General features: G+C 48.6%; 1 protein-coding gene across 1 annotated transcript; it reads left to right on the top strand.

The window, feature by feature from the left end:
• Positions 1-2,046: 2,046 nt before the first annotated feature.
• On the top strand, positions 2,047-12,529 carry LOC144103743 (leucyl-cystinyl aminopeptidase-like). Its single transcript, XM_077636398.1, has 7 exons — positions 2,047-2,116; positions 3,954-4,142; positions 4,511-4,626; positions 5,395-5,537; positions 9,666-9,764; positions 10,724-10,888; positions 12,433-12,529. Exons 1-7 carry the CDS (start codon positions 2,047-2,049, stop codon positions 12,527-12,529), a joined length of 879 nt encoding a protein of 292 aa, XP_077492524.1.
• The last annotated feature ends 442 nt before the right edge of the window (positions 12,530-12,971 follow it).

Genomic DNA, 12,971 nt, shown 5'->3' with positions numbered 1-12,971 from the left:
TGTGTTGGGAAAAACCAGGGGGCGGTGGGCCCTGCTGTCCATTATGCCTATCCTTGATAACGTGGTGCGTGCCAGTGCTGGGGCCCAAAAGAAGGAAACAGAAACCCGGACGACACGCGGCAGCACGCGACACAGAAGAAGAATCCTTGGCAGAGAACGGTCTCATCCTCTCAGCCTCGCTCCTGGACTGCGACTTCCAGGGCAACGACTGGAGGTCCACGGAAGTCCAGGAGCCCCGTCCTCTGTACGCGGCGTGGTCGCATGCGACGAGTCACGCTTCCTGGCCGCCGCCATCGACGACACTGGACAGCCTGACCGTCCAGCTATGATGGTGCCCGCAAGCTGGCCTCTCCCGCTCCCCGAGACATCCAGAGTACATGGGGGTCTACAGGGTTGCGGGCACAGCCTTCGAGCTGCTGGCGGCCGGGGTTATCACTGTGCTCAACCACTTCGTCGCTCCTGTGGCCTGCCGATGTCCTGCCGATTAGTCGCGAGAACCTGGTGGCCGAAGTCTCTGACCTCACCGTGTACGGGAAGAAGACAATAGTGGGTGCAAGTGACACAGCCTTTGAGATTCTGGTCAGCGGGGTCACTCCTCATCGTTCTTTCGAGGAGCCGACAGACCGGCGCCAGCCGGTACCCAGACAACCATATGAGCAAGGGTGCCCCGCCGCTTTCATTATGAAAAGCTGATGGACGTCCTGGACGAGACATCTGATGGTCACACCAAGTCCTTATCCTTCCCTGATGTCGCATAGCGAACTATTTTAGAGAGCAAGTAAAAAGTGTCCGATATCTCACAAGCTCGAGTTATCCTTGGAACCTACCTTCAGTTCTTGCATGCAGGGTTTAAATAGGACATTTTCGCCGAACCTTTTTTCGTTGTTAACAGCAATTCCGTGGCTGATCGGGCCATACTGAGTTTTGTCCGGATGAAAATGGGGCATTTATTGTCTAGCATGCCAGTTTGTTTTTGTGTGCGCTAGTCTAAAATTCAGGCTTCTCGCACCACTGCAGGAGGGCGGAGATGCTTGTTGCGACGCCCCGGATGGTAAGATTTCAAATTTACGCGGATGTCAACCACACCCTGCCGTGCGTCGGTGGATGCTGGCAAACAACAATTAACGCTCGGCGGCCCGGGCTTTGCGTTCTGTGGCATTTGTTTTATTCCTTCAAGCTAGCGTTTATGTATTGGAAACACTGGTGCCGTAGATGACGTCATCATGCACCCCCACTTGGCGCCGCGCGCTGCAGAGTAGCTATGGCAGTCGTGATTTTAATCAGCAATTACATCACCATTTCAGAAGCTAGCCCACGAGAATTTCGCATGCTTTACCTGCATGTTTCGCGCTTTCGGCCCATTCAAGCTCGTCCAGTTCTAAAACATCTGCAGTTGCCTTTTGAACTAACCTGCTTCAATGGCCGGAATGACAACAAACGACGTATCAGTAGTCATACTGCCGTTTTTTTCATGACTGACGGGGCCAAAACACTAACTACGTGTAAGAGGGATCATTCGGCCCATGAAACCGAAGCAGCATCAAGGCGAATACCACAGGGTGATTTATGTATACTTATGTTGTTGTTATTGTTGTTGTCCTCTCTTCTAGCGCATCATAAGTCATGCAAACAAAATTTTGATGTGTTTTTTATTTAATTTTTTTGAAATAAAAATTCATCCCTTTTCTGTTCGTGAGGTAGAATCCACCGGTGTTGCGTTCCCGCGTGGTTTTCTTTTCTCATTACTAATTACAGGCTAACAACAACAACAACAACGACAAAAACAACATGTCTTTTCTCCTTTAACTCACTACTAACACAGTAAACATTACTTTTAGAGCACGTCCACATGGTCGGATATTGGCTGCAAGACCCAAGGAATATATCGTCGATATCGTCTATGTTAGATGCGATTAAAATGTTTTCATCATCATTATCATCTGCAACAGCGAAACACGAGGAACTGACACGCAGCGGTGGAGGAAGTAGAAGAAGAAAGCCCTCACGCACTGTCTCAAGGCGGAGTGCTGCAGTCCACGATCTAAGATGGTTCACACTGACGTCGACGAGGGCGAGATCAGCGAGGAAGGTACTCACTCGAGGCTGTTTCTTCACCGTAGGCAGCCACGAAGCGCGCAGTACAATGTAGTACTAGGATAATCCGCTCGCCCAGCATGCAAGTACTGTCGGCGTCGAAGGAACCGCGAACAAGACCGTTGCTCCGCCTTGAGTGTATGACGCAATAATCTTAATGGATACCTTCAGCAGCCTGCAGTCATCCTTGCTTATCACTTCGCAGACACGGGCACTGTTCTTTCTTTAGTACTGGAGATCCCTCCCTCGCGTGTATTCCTCTGTGGCCGAGGTTCTGCCTACATGCCCATATATGCGGATTGGTCATTTTCTACCCGACCGCGGCGGCTGCGTTTTTCTGGAGGAAAAACGCTAAGGCGCCCGTGTGCTGTGCGATGTCAGTGCACGTTAAAGATCCCCAGGTGGTCGAAATTAATCCAGAGCCCTCCACTACGGCACCTCTTCCTTTCTTCTTTCACTCCCTCCTTTATCCCTTCCCTTACGGCGCGGTTCAGGTGTCCAACGATGTGTGAGACAGATATTGCGCCATTTCCTTTCCCAAAAACCAATTATTATTACTCCACATAAATGCATCGATGGGGGTTCTCATACTACTACTAGCGCCGTGGTGCAGCTGTTAACAACACAGAGCCACCAATGAGGCTTGTGAGAACTAGGTTGTTCTTGCCGAGGAACCTCATGCGTCCAGTCAACATTTAACTGCCACCTGCCACAATGGAGACTTTGCTGACAATCCGATGGGCAGGTTGTGATGAAGTGCCAAGGTCACATTATCTAGGTGACAGGTGGGTCAGCTGCTTTTCTTGACAAGCCGGGGTTTCCGCTAAACGTCAGCCTTAATGCTTTCGCGTTAAAACGAAAAGACATTAGAGGGTTATAGCATAGCGTGATCCGCGATCCGCCACCGTGATCCGCTTGCGCGGCACCACTGTCACAGTGACACGTGAGCTCTGAGTACGCGTTGATTGGCCTCGACGCGGAAGGCGTACACGCAGCTGACGGGCACGTGGCGCCACCTGGCGCCCTCGGAGCGATCTGCGCACGCGCAGTAGCGCTTCGCGGAAGCGGTTCATAATAGCGGATCGCACTATGCTATAAATCTATATTGATTCACGATGACGGAATACTTGCGCCGTTGACATTCGCTTCCATGTCGCCAATGCCGCTGTGCTACTAGCGTTAATAGCCAAGGTCTGTATTTACTGTTCTGCACCTATTTTTTGAATTATTGTTCTCGGTTTGCAGGTGTCCTGTTCGCGTTTTGTTTGACATTAACCGTCGATGTGCAACGGTGTTAAGGGATAGCGACAGGTGTGTTATGTGCCCGTAAACGTCGACTAGCTACTAAAGTAGGCGCATAACTATTCTTAGCAGAAGCGCGCGGTTGAAATTGAGGTAATAAACGCTCTTTTGTGGCGCTCACTGAAGCTGGCTTTATGTCTCAGGCAAATTGTTCAGTGCTAATAGATGCGCGTATAATAGGGGGCCAATATTGTTCTCTGCATGTTACAGCGGCTGATACATTTTAGTTGAGTGTAAACAGCATTCCATTTTTTGTGGCACGTGGAGCACGAGGTTTTTAAAACGTTGATCGGGATTATTAAAGAGGAATATCTCGATGGTGCTACGATTCGCACCGCTGTTTTAGTCGCCGCGACAGTCCGCGACACGGCGACAGTACTGGCATTAATCAGTTAACACGAACAGGGCTAGAAGTAGCAGCTGCGGATAGTCTTGGCTAATGTCGGAACTGGCAGATGCTTTTTACACCGGAGATGCTCTCCTACACCACACCCAAGAACCCTGTAGTTTACGAGTCTACGGGACACGTCAGCTGCATCCTCCGTTTACTTGCGCAGAGCCTACGGACGATTTCCAGGAGAAGCTGATCGTCTTCGTGGCCCTGCTGACGTGCGTGTCGCTCGTCGGCGCCACCGTCATGGGCGTGGTGCAGATACTGAGGCTCAAGGCGCGGACATCGGGCCTCGAGGCGCTGCTGGATGGAGCCAACGGCACGACCAACGTCAGCGACTGGAGCAACATCGCTGGTACGCTGCATCCATACTGTCAGGAACACAAGTCTCCAGGAGGGCCGCTTTGGAGTGTGATGTGTATTGGAAGAAGCATTGGTGAATTTACTCTGCAAACAGATGTTTCATCCTGACCAGATGTCCCGATTCAACCTGGGCTTGATGACACATAATATTACTTGACACAGCAAACAATATAGCGCATAGAAATATAATCGCTGTCCTGCCTTGTTCTTCCGTTGTGTGAGGCACTACTGTTTCCTGCCTGAAGAAAATGTCCTGAGGTTTTAGCGAATAAGGAAGTTTAAACTCTGAGGGTAAACCGAGCCACAAGTGTGAGCCAGTAGATGACCTCATGTCTCCCAACGCCTTCGTGGTACCGGCAGACACGTCTCCATGGCGACCGCTGCACTACGACCTGCTGCTCCACCCGAACCTGGAGAACCAGACGTACGAAGGTTACGTGCACGCCGTGTTCCGGATGCAGAAGAACGCCCGCAAGGTGACCGCCAGCCTATTGGAAACAGTCGTAACGTAACGAAAGGAAGCACGCCGATAGGTCCCGATGGGACGACGGAGGAGGGAACATCTCGTGAGGTGCTTCAAGGCGTTGAGTGGGAATGAATGTCGTTTTATGATATGCAGCTCGATGAAGTTTGTTAAAGAGTGCTTTATTGTGATTAGGCCTCTACAGCCAGTCGAAAAAAAATGAAAGATTTCTCCAAGTGGCTTACCGACAACAATTTGAGAGGAGCCCTCTCCGGTCCCTGCACGAAAATCTCTGAAATGAATTTCTATAGTATACGGGGAACCGAAATCATGCCTTTATGGCAAATGCGCGAAATAAAAAAAAAGCCATGCCCAAAATTGGACAAAATGTTTGCCGTTTTGTTGTAAGCACATATTTTTCTGTAGTACTGTAGTATTTTTCTGTACTTTATCACTACAACCACGGATAGCGCAAATACTAACGAAAATTCTTCTTTTACTACAAAATTGGTACGTACTGCAACTTAATGGGCAAAAATACTACAGGACATCTGCCGTGTCGACAGAAAGCTTTATTTTGTGTTTTTCGACTGGTGATCAATTACGGGTTTTCCTTCTTCATCATGACTGGGTAGCTGTGCCTATGCAATTGACTGTGACCCTAAACTTGCTTATCTTCTCCTTGTTCGTCAAGCCTACGGAAAGGATGGCATGAAGCTGCGTAGCCTGTCATGAAAAGAGTGCACATTCTTTAGCATTCCTGTCTTTTCTTTTGTTCCAGATCGAACTGGACTCCAGCCGGACGCTTGAGATCGCAACGACAGTGCTTCGGTGGAAGTCCTTTCCTGTGCGGGTGACGCGCATCCTCCGGCAGGGCGACAAGCTCGTCGTGGAGACGACTCATCTTCTCAGGATAGGACGCACGTAAGCCGTGTTATCTTCCCTTGTCAACGCAGGAAGTTGTGTGGGAGATTTCCGGCTCTGCTTGATCAACCTCCACATAATTTGCGTATCCCGTCCGTGCGATTACGAGACAAGAACGCTCCGAAAAGAGTGCCGGGCCACCGGACTCCCGCCTCACACGAAAACTTCCCTGTTGGCGGCCCGGGCAGAAATCGATCAAGCCCATCGCTCAACAATGCCAGCAGTGTAGTATGTTTCTGAGATCGGCGTGAACGGCCGGTTTCGGAGCAGGAGAGAAAACAAGTTGATTTTTGTGTGCTAATGCGTGTACCGCAAGGAAATTTGCACTCATATGAGGGTTGTATGGGTAGGGAACCCACATTTGCACACATGTAATGGCAACAAAGGGGTGCAAACACGATTGTAATTGGCGTTCTCTTTACACTGTGACAATCCACTTTTTTTCAAGATGTGGCGCCCTCGAGGGAGTGGTGAAAAGTCGCCCGGTACTGATTGCAAACTCACGTGGGAATGAATGAATGAAAAACTTTATTGGTTCCTTTAGGAAGTAGTAGCGGTAAAGGACGAAGTCTTAGTCTTGAAGCTTGGGTCCTCCTTGGCCGTGGGTGGGCCCCTAGTCCAGGGCACCACTGAGTCGGGCCACCTCGCTTGCGTGTGCTATGAGGGCCCTTTGGACCCCTTGCTCGCAGCTGGTGAGCCGGCTCTCCCATTGCTCCGTACTTGGTGTTTTGTGTTTGTGGAATGCTTGATTTCTTCCGCACTCCCATGTGACATGATATAGTGTTGGTTTTGCTCCTCACCACGGACAGTTGGCGCTATACTGTGTGGGGAATATCTTGTTTAATATGTATAAGTTTGGGAAGGAGCCTGTTTGCAGTCTTCGCCATCCTGTGGCTTCCTCCTTGGATAATGCTTTATGTGGTGGGTGGTATTGGAATCTCAGCCCCTTATATAGGTTTAATAATTCCGAATAGCTGTCCCCGAAATTAATCTGGGGCCCCTCCGGGGTTAATGACGTTACTGCTCGGCTGGTCATTCCTCGAGCTAGGTTGTCTGCCCCTTCGTTGCCCCTGATCCCTGAGTGACTCGGTATCCAGGTTATGTTGTGTATTGGTCGCCCCTCAGGGAGCAGAGCTCTACTGAGGATCTTGAGTGCCGTGCTGCTAATTCTGCCTCTAGTATAGTTCCGGCACGCCTCTTGTGAATCCGTTAAGATGTTAAGGGATCTCCCTGTCCTATATCCTTCATTCGCTGCCAGGGCGACAGCAATCTCCTCTGCCTCTGTTATGTTAGATACTCCGGCTGTGAGGCTTGTGATGTGTTCTCCGTGGTAATTTACAACTACTGCTACCGCGCTATTTTTGTGTGTTTGGGGGTATAGGGAGGCATCAGTGTAGACTGTGTTGTCCCGATGCCCCATGTTCCTCTCATAAAATTCTGCCCTAACCTGTCTCCTGTTAGCATGGAGGTTTGGATCCATGTTTCGGGGGATAGGTTGTGTGCATAGCTTCTTTCTTAGCGGGTCTGGTATTGCGGCCCTGCTATTTTGTGGCTTTTCTATTCCCCGACCTAGCTTTGTCAGGAGCGCCCTTCCAGTCGTTGTGTTGCTAAGTCTTCGTATTTGTGCCTTCGTATTTTAAGTCTTCGTATTTGTGTATTTGTATCGATCCCGCTAACATCATGCCTAGACAAGCTGTACGAGAGAATAGTTACCCGACGAATACAAACGCATCTAGAAGACGGAGAATGGTACCCCAACACCATGTTCGGATTCAGGGCAAATTTATCAACCCAAGACATCTTGCTACAACTAAAAGAAGAGGTACTCGAAACAATGCCAAAGAACGGGGAGAACGTTGTCATGGCCATCGATATTAAAGGGGCCTTTGACAACGTATCCCACGCCGCCATTATGGAAGGACTTAACACCGCCAACTGCGGGAAGAAGGTCCATGACTACGTTAGAAGCTCCCTCACGGACAGAACAGCGACGGTAGGCCTAGGAGACCTGCGGAGTGACACCTTTCAAACGCCATGCAAGGGCACTCCGCAAGGCTCAGAAATCTCGCCAATACTCTTTAACATAGCGATGGTCAACCTCGCCAAGAAACTCAGCCAAGTCCAGGGGATTAGTCATGCAACGTACGCAGACGATATGACCATCTGGACCACCCAAGGCTCAATGGGGGAGAAGCAGGAGGCGCTACAAGAGGCTGCCACCTGTATTGAAGAATACACAAAACAAAGAGGACTTAAATGCTCCACGGAAAAATCTGAGCTCCTCAGAGTGTGTAGGCACCCTACGGATGCTCCACTCGAAATAAAACTAGAGGGCCAGAACATCCCGGAACAAAAGATGATCAGAATCCTCGTCATGTGGCTGCAAGGAAGCCGGAAGTGCAGTCATGCACTCAGCCTGCTAAGCAAAGCGGCAGGACAAGTAGGCCGGATGATCAGCAGAATAGCGCACAAGAGGTATGGCATGAAGGAGGAGGACACACTCAGGCTAGTCAACAGCCTAGTGGTCAGCCGGGTAACATATTCATTACCGTACCATGTGACTATCAAAGCAGAGAAGGAGCAAGCGGAGAAAATACTCCGGAAGGCATACAAAACAGCTCTTCATCTCCCAAGAAATACATCCAACGACAAGCTCATGCAACTCGGAATCAGCAACACCTTCGAAGAATTAAGAGAACGCACGTGGGAGACAAAGTCACGATCTGGTTCCACGAGGAGCCAGCTGCCCCTGGGAAGTGACGTGTGTGTGTGTGTGTGTGTTACTAATGGGAACTGCGCATACGCAGGCAAGCAGGCAGGCAGGCAGGCTGGCTGGCTGGCAGACAGGCTGGCTGGCTGGCTACGTGCCTGAGCATGCGCAGTTCACGTTAGTGACAGGAACATGTGACAGATGGCGGCAGCTGTCAAGCAGGCAGGCTGGCAAGAAAGTATAGTTTAGGTTCGGGTTGGTGGTTGCTTAACACTGGAGTAAATTGCAGGCGCTTCATAGTTTTACAAGAAGAGAAGCCAGGAAAGAGCTTCAACGTTCAAATGTGCTGAGTTGTACATAACAGCCTCAACGTGCACCCGAAGCACTCGTTTCCGAAAACAACCTGTTGTACTTTGACTTACCTCTTTTTTGATCAATCGATTCTTTCGTTATCCTTTGCGTTTCTTTTTCTTCATGTCAAGAATAAACTTTCTGCTGGTAGTGTGCACATAACCATGCTGAACGTCTTGTCTGGCTTCTCTTCTTTTCTTGTAAAGCTATGCAGCGCCTGCAATTTCATCATCGTCAGCCTGACTACGCCCACTGCAGGGCAAGGGCCACTCTCATATGTCTCCAATTAACCCTGTTCTTTGCCAGCTGCTGCCACCGTATCCCCTCAAACTTCCTAATCTCATCCGCTCACCTAACCTTCTGCCGCCCTCTGCTACGCTTGCCTTCTCTTGGAATCCGCTCCGTTACCCTTAAGGACCTGCGGTTATCTTGCCTTCGCATTACATGTCCTGCCCAAGCCCACTTCTTCCTCTTGATTTCTATTAGGATGTCATTAACCCGCCTTTGTTCCCTCACCCACTCTACCCGCTTCCGGTCTCTTAAAGTTACACCTATTATTCTTCTTTCCATGGCTCGCTGCGTTGCCCTTAACTTAAGCTGAACCCTTTTCTTTAGCCTCCACGTTTCTGCCCCATAGGTGAGTGCCGGTAAGATAGAGCTGTTGTACACGTTTCTCTTGAGGGATACTGGTAAACTGCCATTCATGATCTGAGAGAACCTGCCATATGCGCTCCACCCCATTCTTATCCTTCTAGTTATTTCCCTCTCATGATCCACATCAGCGGTCACTAGCAGCCGTAAGTAGACATTCCTTTACCCCGTCCAGCAGCTGGCTACCAATTGTGAACTGCTGTTCCCTTGTGGGACTGTTAAACTTTATGCATGTTAATTTTTAGGCCCACCGTTCTTCTCTGCAATTTACTCCAGTGTCAAACAAGCAAGCCTACAAACACAAATAAAAAAAGAAAAAACACTTCGGTTGGGGGGGGGGGGGGGGGTCAGTATGCACCCTTCTTTTGGTTTGCGCTGTTTGTGTTTATATCATAACCGGCTTCTTTGGAACGCAGGTACAATCTGACGGTGCAGTTTCGTGGCCGATTCCACCAGCGACACGGCCTAGTCCTGAAGAGGGAGGGAAACGAAATCGCATTGTTCATGCGCCCCCGGTGAGTTCGCGTACTTATTGAATTGTCTGGTTATTTAAAGACGGAACACTTCAGCGCTTAAGCACTTTTTTATTATCAGTAACACTGGCTGGGTTTCCTAGCGTTCAAAATTCTCGCTGGAAATATTTTACTGCGAAGAAAAGCATTATGATGACGAAAAACAATTTTAAGATTTTTGACTGCAGCATCGGTCTCTGTAATGCACTTTGAAATGACTGCTGTCAGCGTTGATGAATGCAATCCAGAAGGCCGCTTGCCTTCCGGTCTCTGGCAGTATGAATATAATAGCAACAAAAAAGCTCTCATTTTATATCTCCGTGAGGCTGAAAAGACGTTAAATTATTACGCTGGCCTGTCGCTCTATTCATGTAGCCTGCCCCCCTTCGATAACGGCTTCTGGGTATCAAGATAAATAAACAGATCATGGCTTCTACAGGAAAGACATTTTGAGAGAAAAATCTTCTCTTACTCGTGAGTAACCACTGTCGGTATGTTAATAGTGTAGCCTGCATATCTGTGCGAGCTATATTGTAGAGAGCGCATAGTTAGCTTTCAAGGACAGACCTTACTTTTTATTAGTGCATACACCACGAAAAGCTTCCGATGAACTCATGCATCTGGAAGAAGGTGCTTAACTAAAAAGTTCGCTTCTCGGTAATATCTACGGTGTATTGCTCAATTCGTGCTAGTGAAATGTCTACATTTATTGTCGCCTTGACCTGCACTTATATAACAAAAAAGGCCTCAAGTAAAACACCACCCCGCACTGACGCAGCCCAGTGTTTTTGCTAAGACCACCCGACAGTGGCGACCAGGTCAAAAAACACACGAGTAATTCAAAGCGCAATAAAGGGCGAAAGCATTGCTCATACAAGGCGTTGAGAGAGCATGCACACATGTACCGAAGAACGTCTCCAAGAACTGCACAGCTATACCGCAGAGTTCTAATGTCCACGCAGAGACCTCGAGGCCCACGTGAGCTTCCCGTGTTTCGGAGACCCCGGCTGGAAGACCACCTTCGACGTGCGCCTGCTCGTTAGCGAGCACATGCAGACCTCCTCCACGGCGCGCCTGCGGAACGTCTCCTCCCACAGCAACGGAACTGCTGTGCACACCTTCCACAGGTATACTCGGGGCGGACCCGACCGGTCGTCTCGTTTTACTGGCTGGTTGCTTCGGTAGATACCCGGGGCCTATTTCTGTTACGAAACTATTTGGGATTCATTCTTCTGCCCCTTCTTCTTTGGCAGGGGTCTCCTTTGATACTGTGAACGCTGACAGAGGGCAATTAAAAAAAAGAGTTCACAGGGACGCCTAATTACCTTATGTGTTGGCAATGCTATAGCATTGGAAGCTGTTGCCACCTTCATCGGAAGGGACCTCACTCCCGGTCTGGTGATGTCAGTTTTGTCTGGTGATGTCACTTTCGGTATAGTGATGTCGCTTTCGTTCTGGTGGTGTCAATTTTGGTCTGGTGATGTCACTTTTGTTCTGGTGATGTCACTTTCGGTCTGCTGATGTCACCTTTAATCTGGTGATGTCACTTTTGGTCTGATGATGTCATTTTTCGTGTGGTGGTGTCACTTTTGGTCTGGTGATGTCACTTTTGGTCTGGTGATGTCACTTTCGGTCTGCTGATGTCACTTTTAATCTGATGATGTCATTTTTGGTCTGATGATGTCATTTTCTGTGTGGTGATGTCACTTCTGGTCTGCTGACATCTCTTCCCTCGAGCTAAAAGGGACTATCCGGTATGGGGACGTCACTTCCGTCTAGCCAAGAAGGTGATCTTATGTTTCTGAACGCAATTTTTTCCCGATGAGGCTTTTATGCTATCGGATTAAAAACATCTAAAGGAAAGAAAAATTTGAGAATCAAGTTAGATATATTAATTTTCCCAAAAATGCCATCTTGTGTACAGCAGCAATTAGTACATTCCTCAGAGCAATATAGACAGTAGATGTCGCTCTTGAGCTGTCCCACAGAAATAATCGTAATGAATATTTTGCTGTTGAAAAGAAAGGTTTGCAGGAATAGCTCGACTGGATATGCGGAGCGAGGAGGCACTGCCGGGAGGACAGTAGCGATTGTGACGTCAGCTCTATCTGCTGTAGTGTGTTTTGTGAGGCCAAACGCTTGTCCTCACGTGCTACGTATTTTTACCTGTGCAGAAACTTTGGTATTCTGCGGTTTTTCAAACACGGCGAACATTTTGAATTTCTTTTCAGTTCACTGCGCCAAATTATCTTCAACTATAAACTACACATTGTAAAATAAAAAGCGTGCAATACGGTGCTAGCATGCAGGGTTTAAAGTCTGGAAGCAGCACAGAGGCTATGAGAAACAGCCTGGTGGAGGACTCAGGATTAATTAAGCGCACCTGGGACTCTTAATCATGGTCTTTGCAACTTTACATCACTGCTGTGGCACACTGTCGCGTAACGAAACTGCGAAAGGCTTATCGAGACACTTCTCATACCCGGAAGATGAATTTCTCGAGCTGGGACTGATGTCCTAATATTCTTAATGCCTAACTTTCTGCTCGGGTGCGAATCCTAAAACGAAAAATTCGGCTGGTATTCGAAACCTTTCAATATTCGCACAAGAACTGTCCATTATATAGCGCTTATTGCTTAACATTGAACTCTTCACATATCCAATGTTGCAGGACCGACCCCATGTCAGCGTACCTCCTGTCCGTCATCGTCACAAATTTCAGCATGGTTTCGAGCGAGAGACTCAAGCTCTGGTCGCCCCTGTCGTGAGTAAACGCACCTCTGTCTTCACGTGGAAAAAGTATTCGCAGGGGAACCTAATTTCATTATGTGTTGGCGATGCGGCAGCATTAACACCTTTTGATGTCTTTCTTTACCGGATGTAACGTAACTTCCGGTCTGGCGACGTCACTTCCGTCCAGCCAATGTTAATGTCCCGGTTTGTTGACGCCAGTTCTCGCCAGCCAATCCGAACGATTCAGTCTGGTAGAGTTGCCAAGCCATGCATCTCCTTGCAGTTGTGACAGCACTGTGCACACTTTTGTTGTCTAGATTCTTTGCAGCGTGGAATTATAGTTTTTATCAATTTACAAAGCACGTCTTTACTTTGGGCTCTGCATTTAATCCAGCACAAAAGACTTATTAGAAGATTACGACACTAGGTAGTGCGAATTTCTGGCGCAGGTGCAAGTGCTTTCATTTCGCGATGTAT

The sequence above is a fragment of the Amblyomma americanum genome, chromosome 9 (assembly GCF_052857255.1).
Source record: "Amblyomma americanum isolate KBUSLIRL-KWMA chromosome 9, ASM5285725v1, whole genome shotgun sequence".
Taxonomy (NCBI): Eukaryota; Metazoa; Arthropoda; class Arachnida; order Ixodida; family Ixodidae; genus Amblyomma; species Amblyomma americanum.
This window is presented reverse-complemented; position numbering and strand designations above follow the sequence as displayed.

Excerpts from the sequence above, each read along its gene's own strand:
- LOC144103743 (XM_077636398.1), top strand. The coding sequence starts at position 2,047 with ATGGTTCACACTGACGTCGACGAGGGCGAGATCAGCGAGGAAGGTACT. Across the intron at positions 2,117-3,953 it reads CTCGAGGCTGTTTCTTCACC|AGCCTACGGACGATTTCCAG; the intron begins GTAGGCAGCCAC and ends TTACTTGCGCAG. Across the intron at positions 5,538-9,665 it reads CTTCTCAGGATAGGACGCAC|GTACAATCTGACGGTGCAGT; the intron begins GTAAGCCGTGTT and ends TTTGGAACGCAG.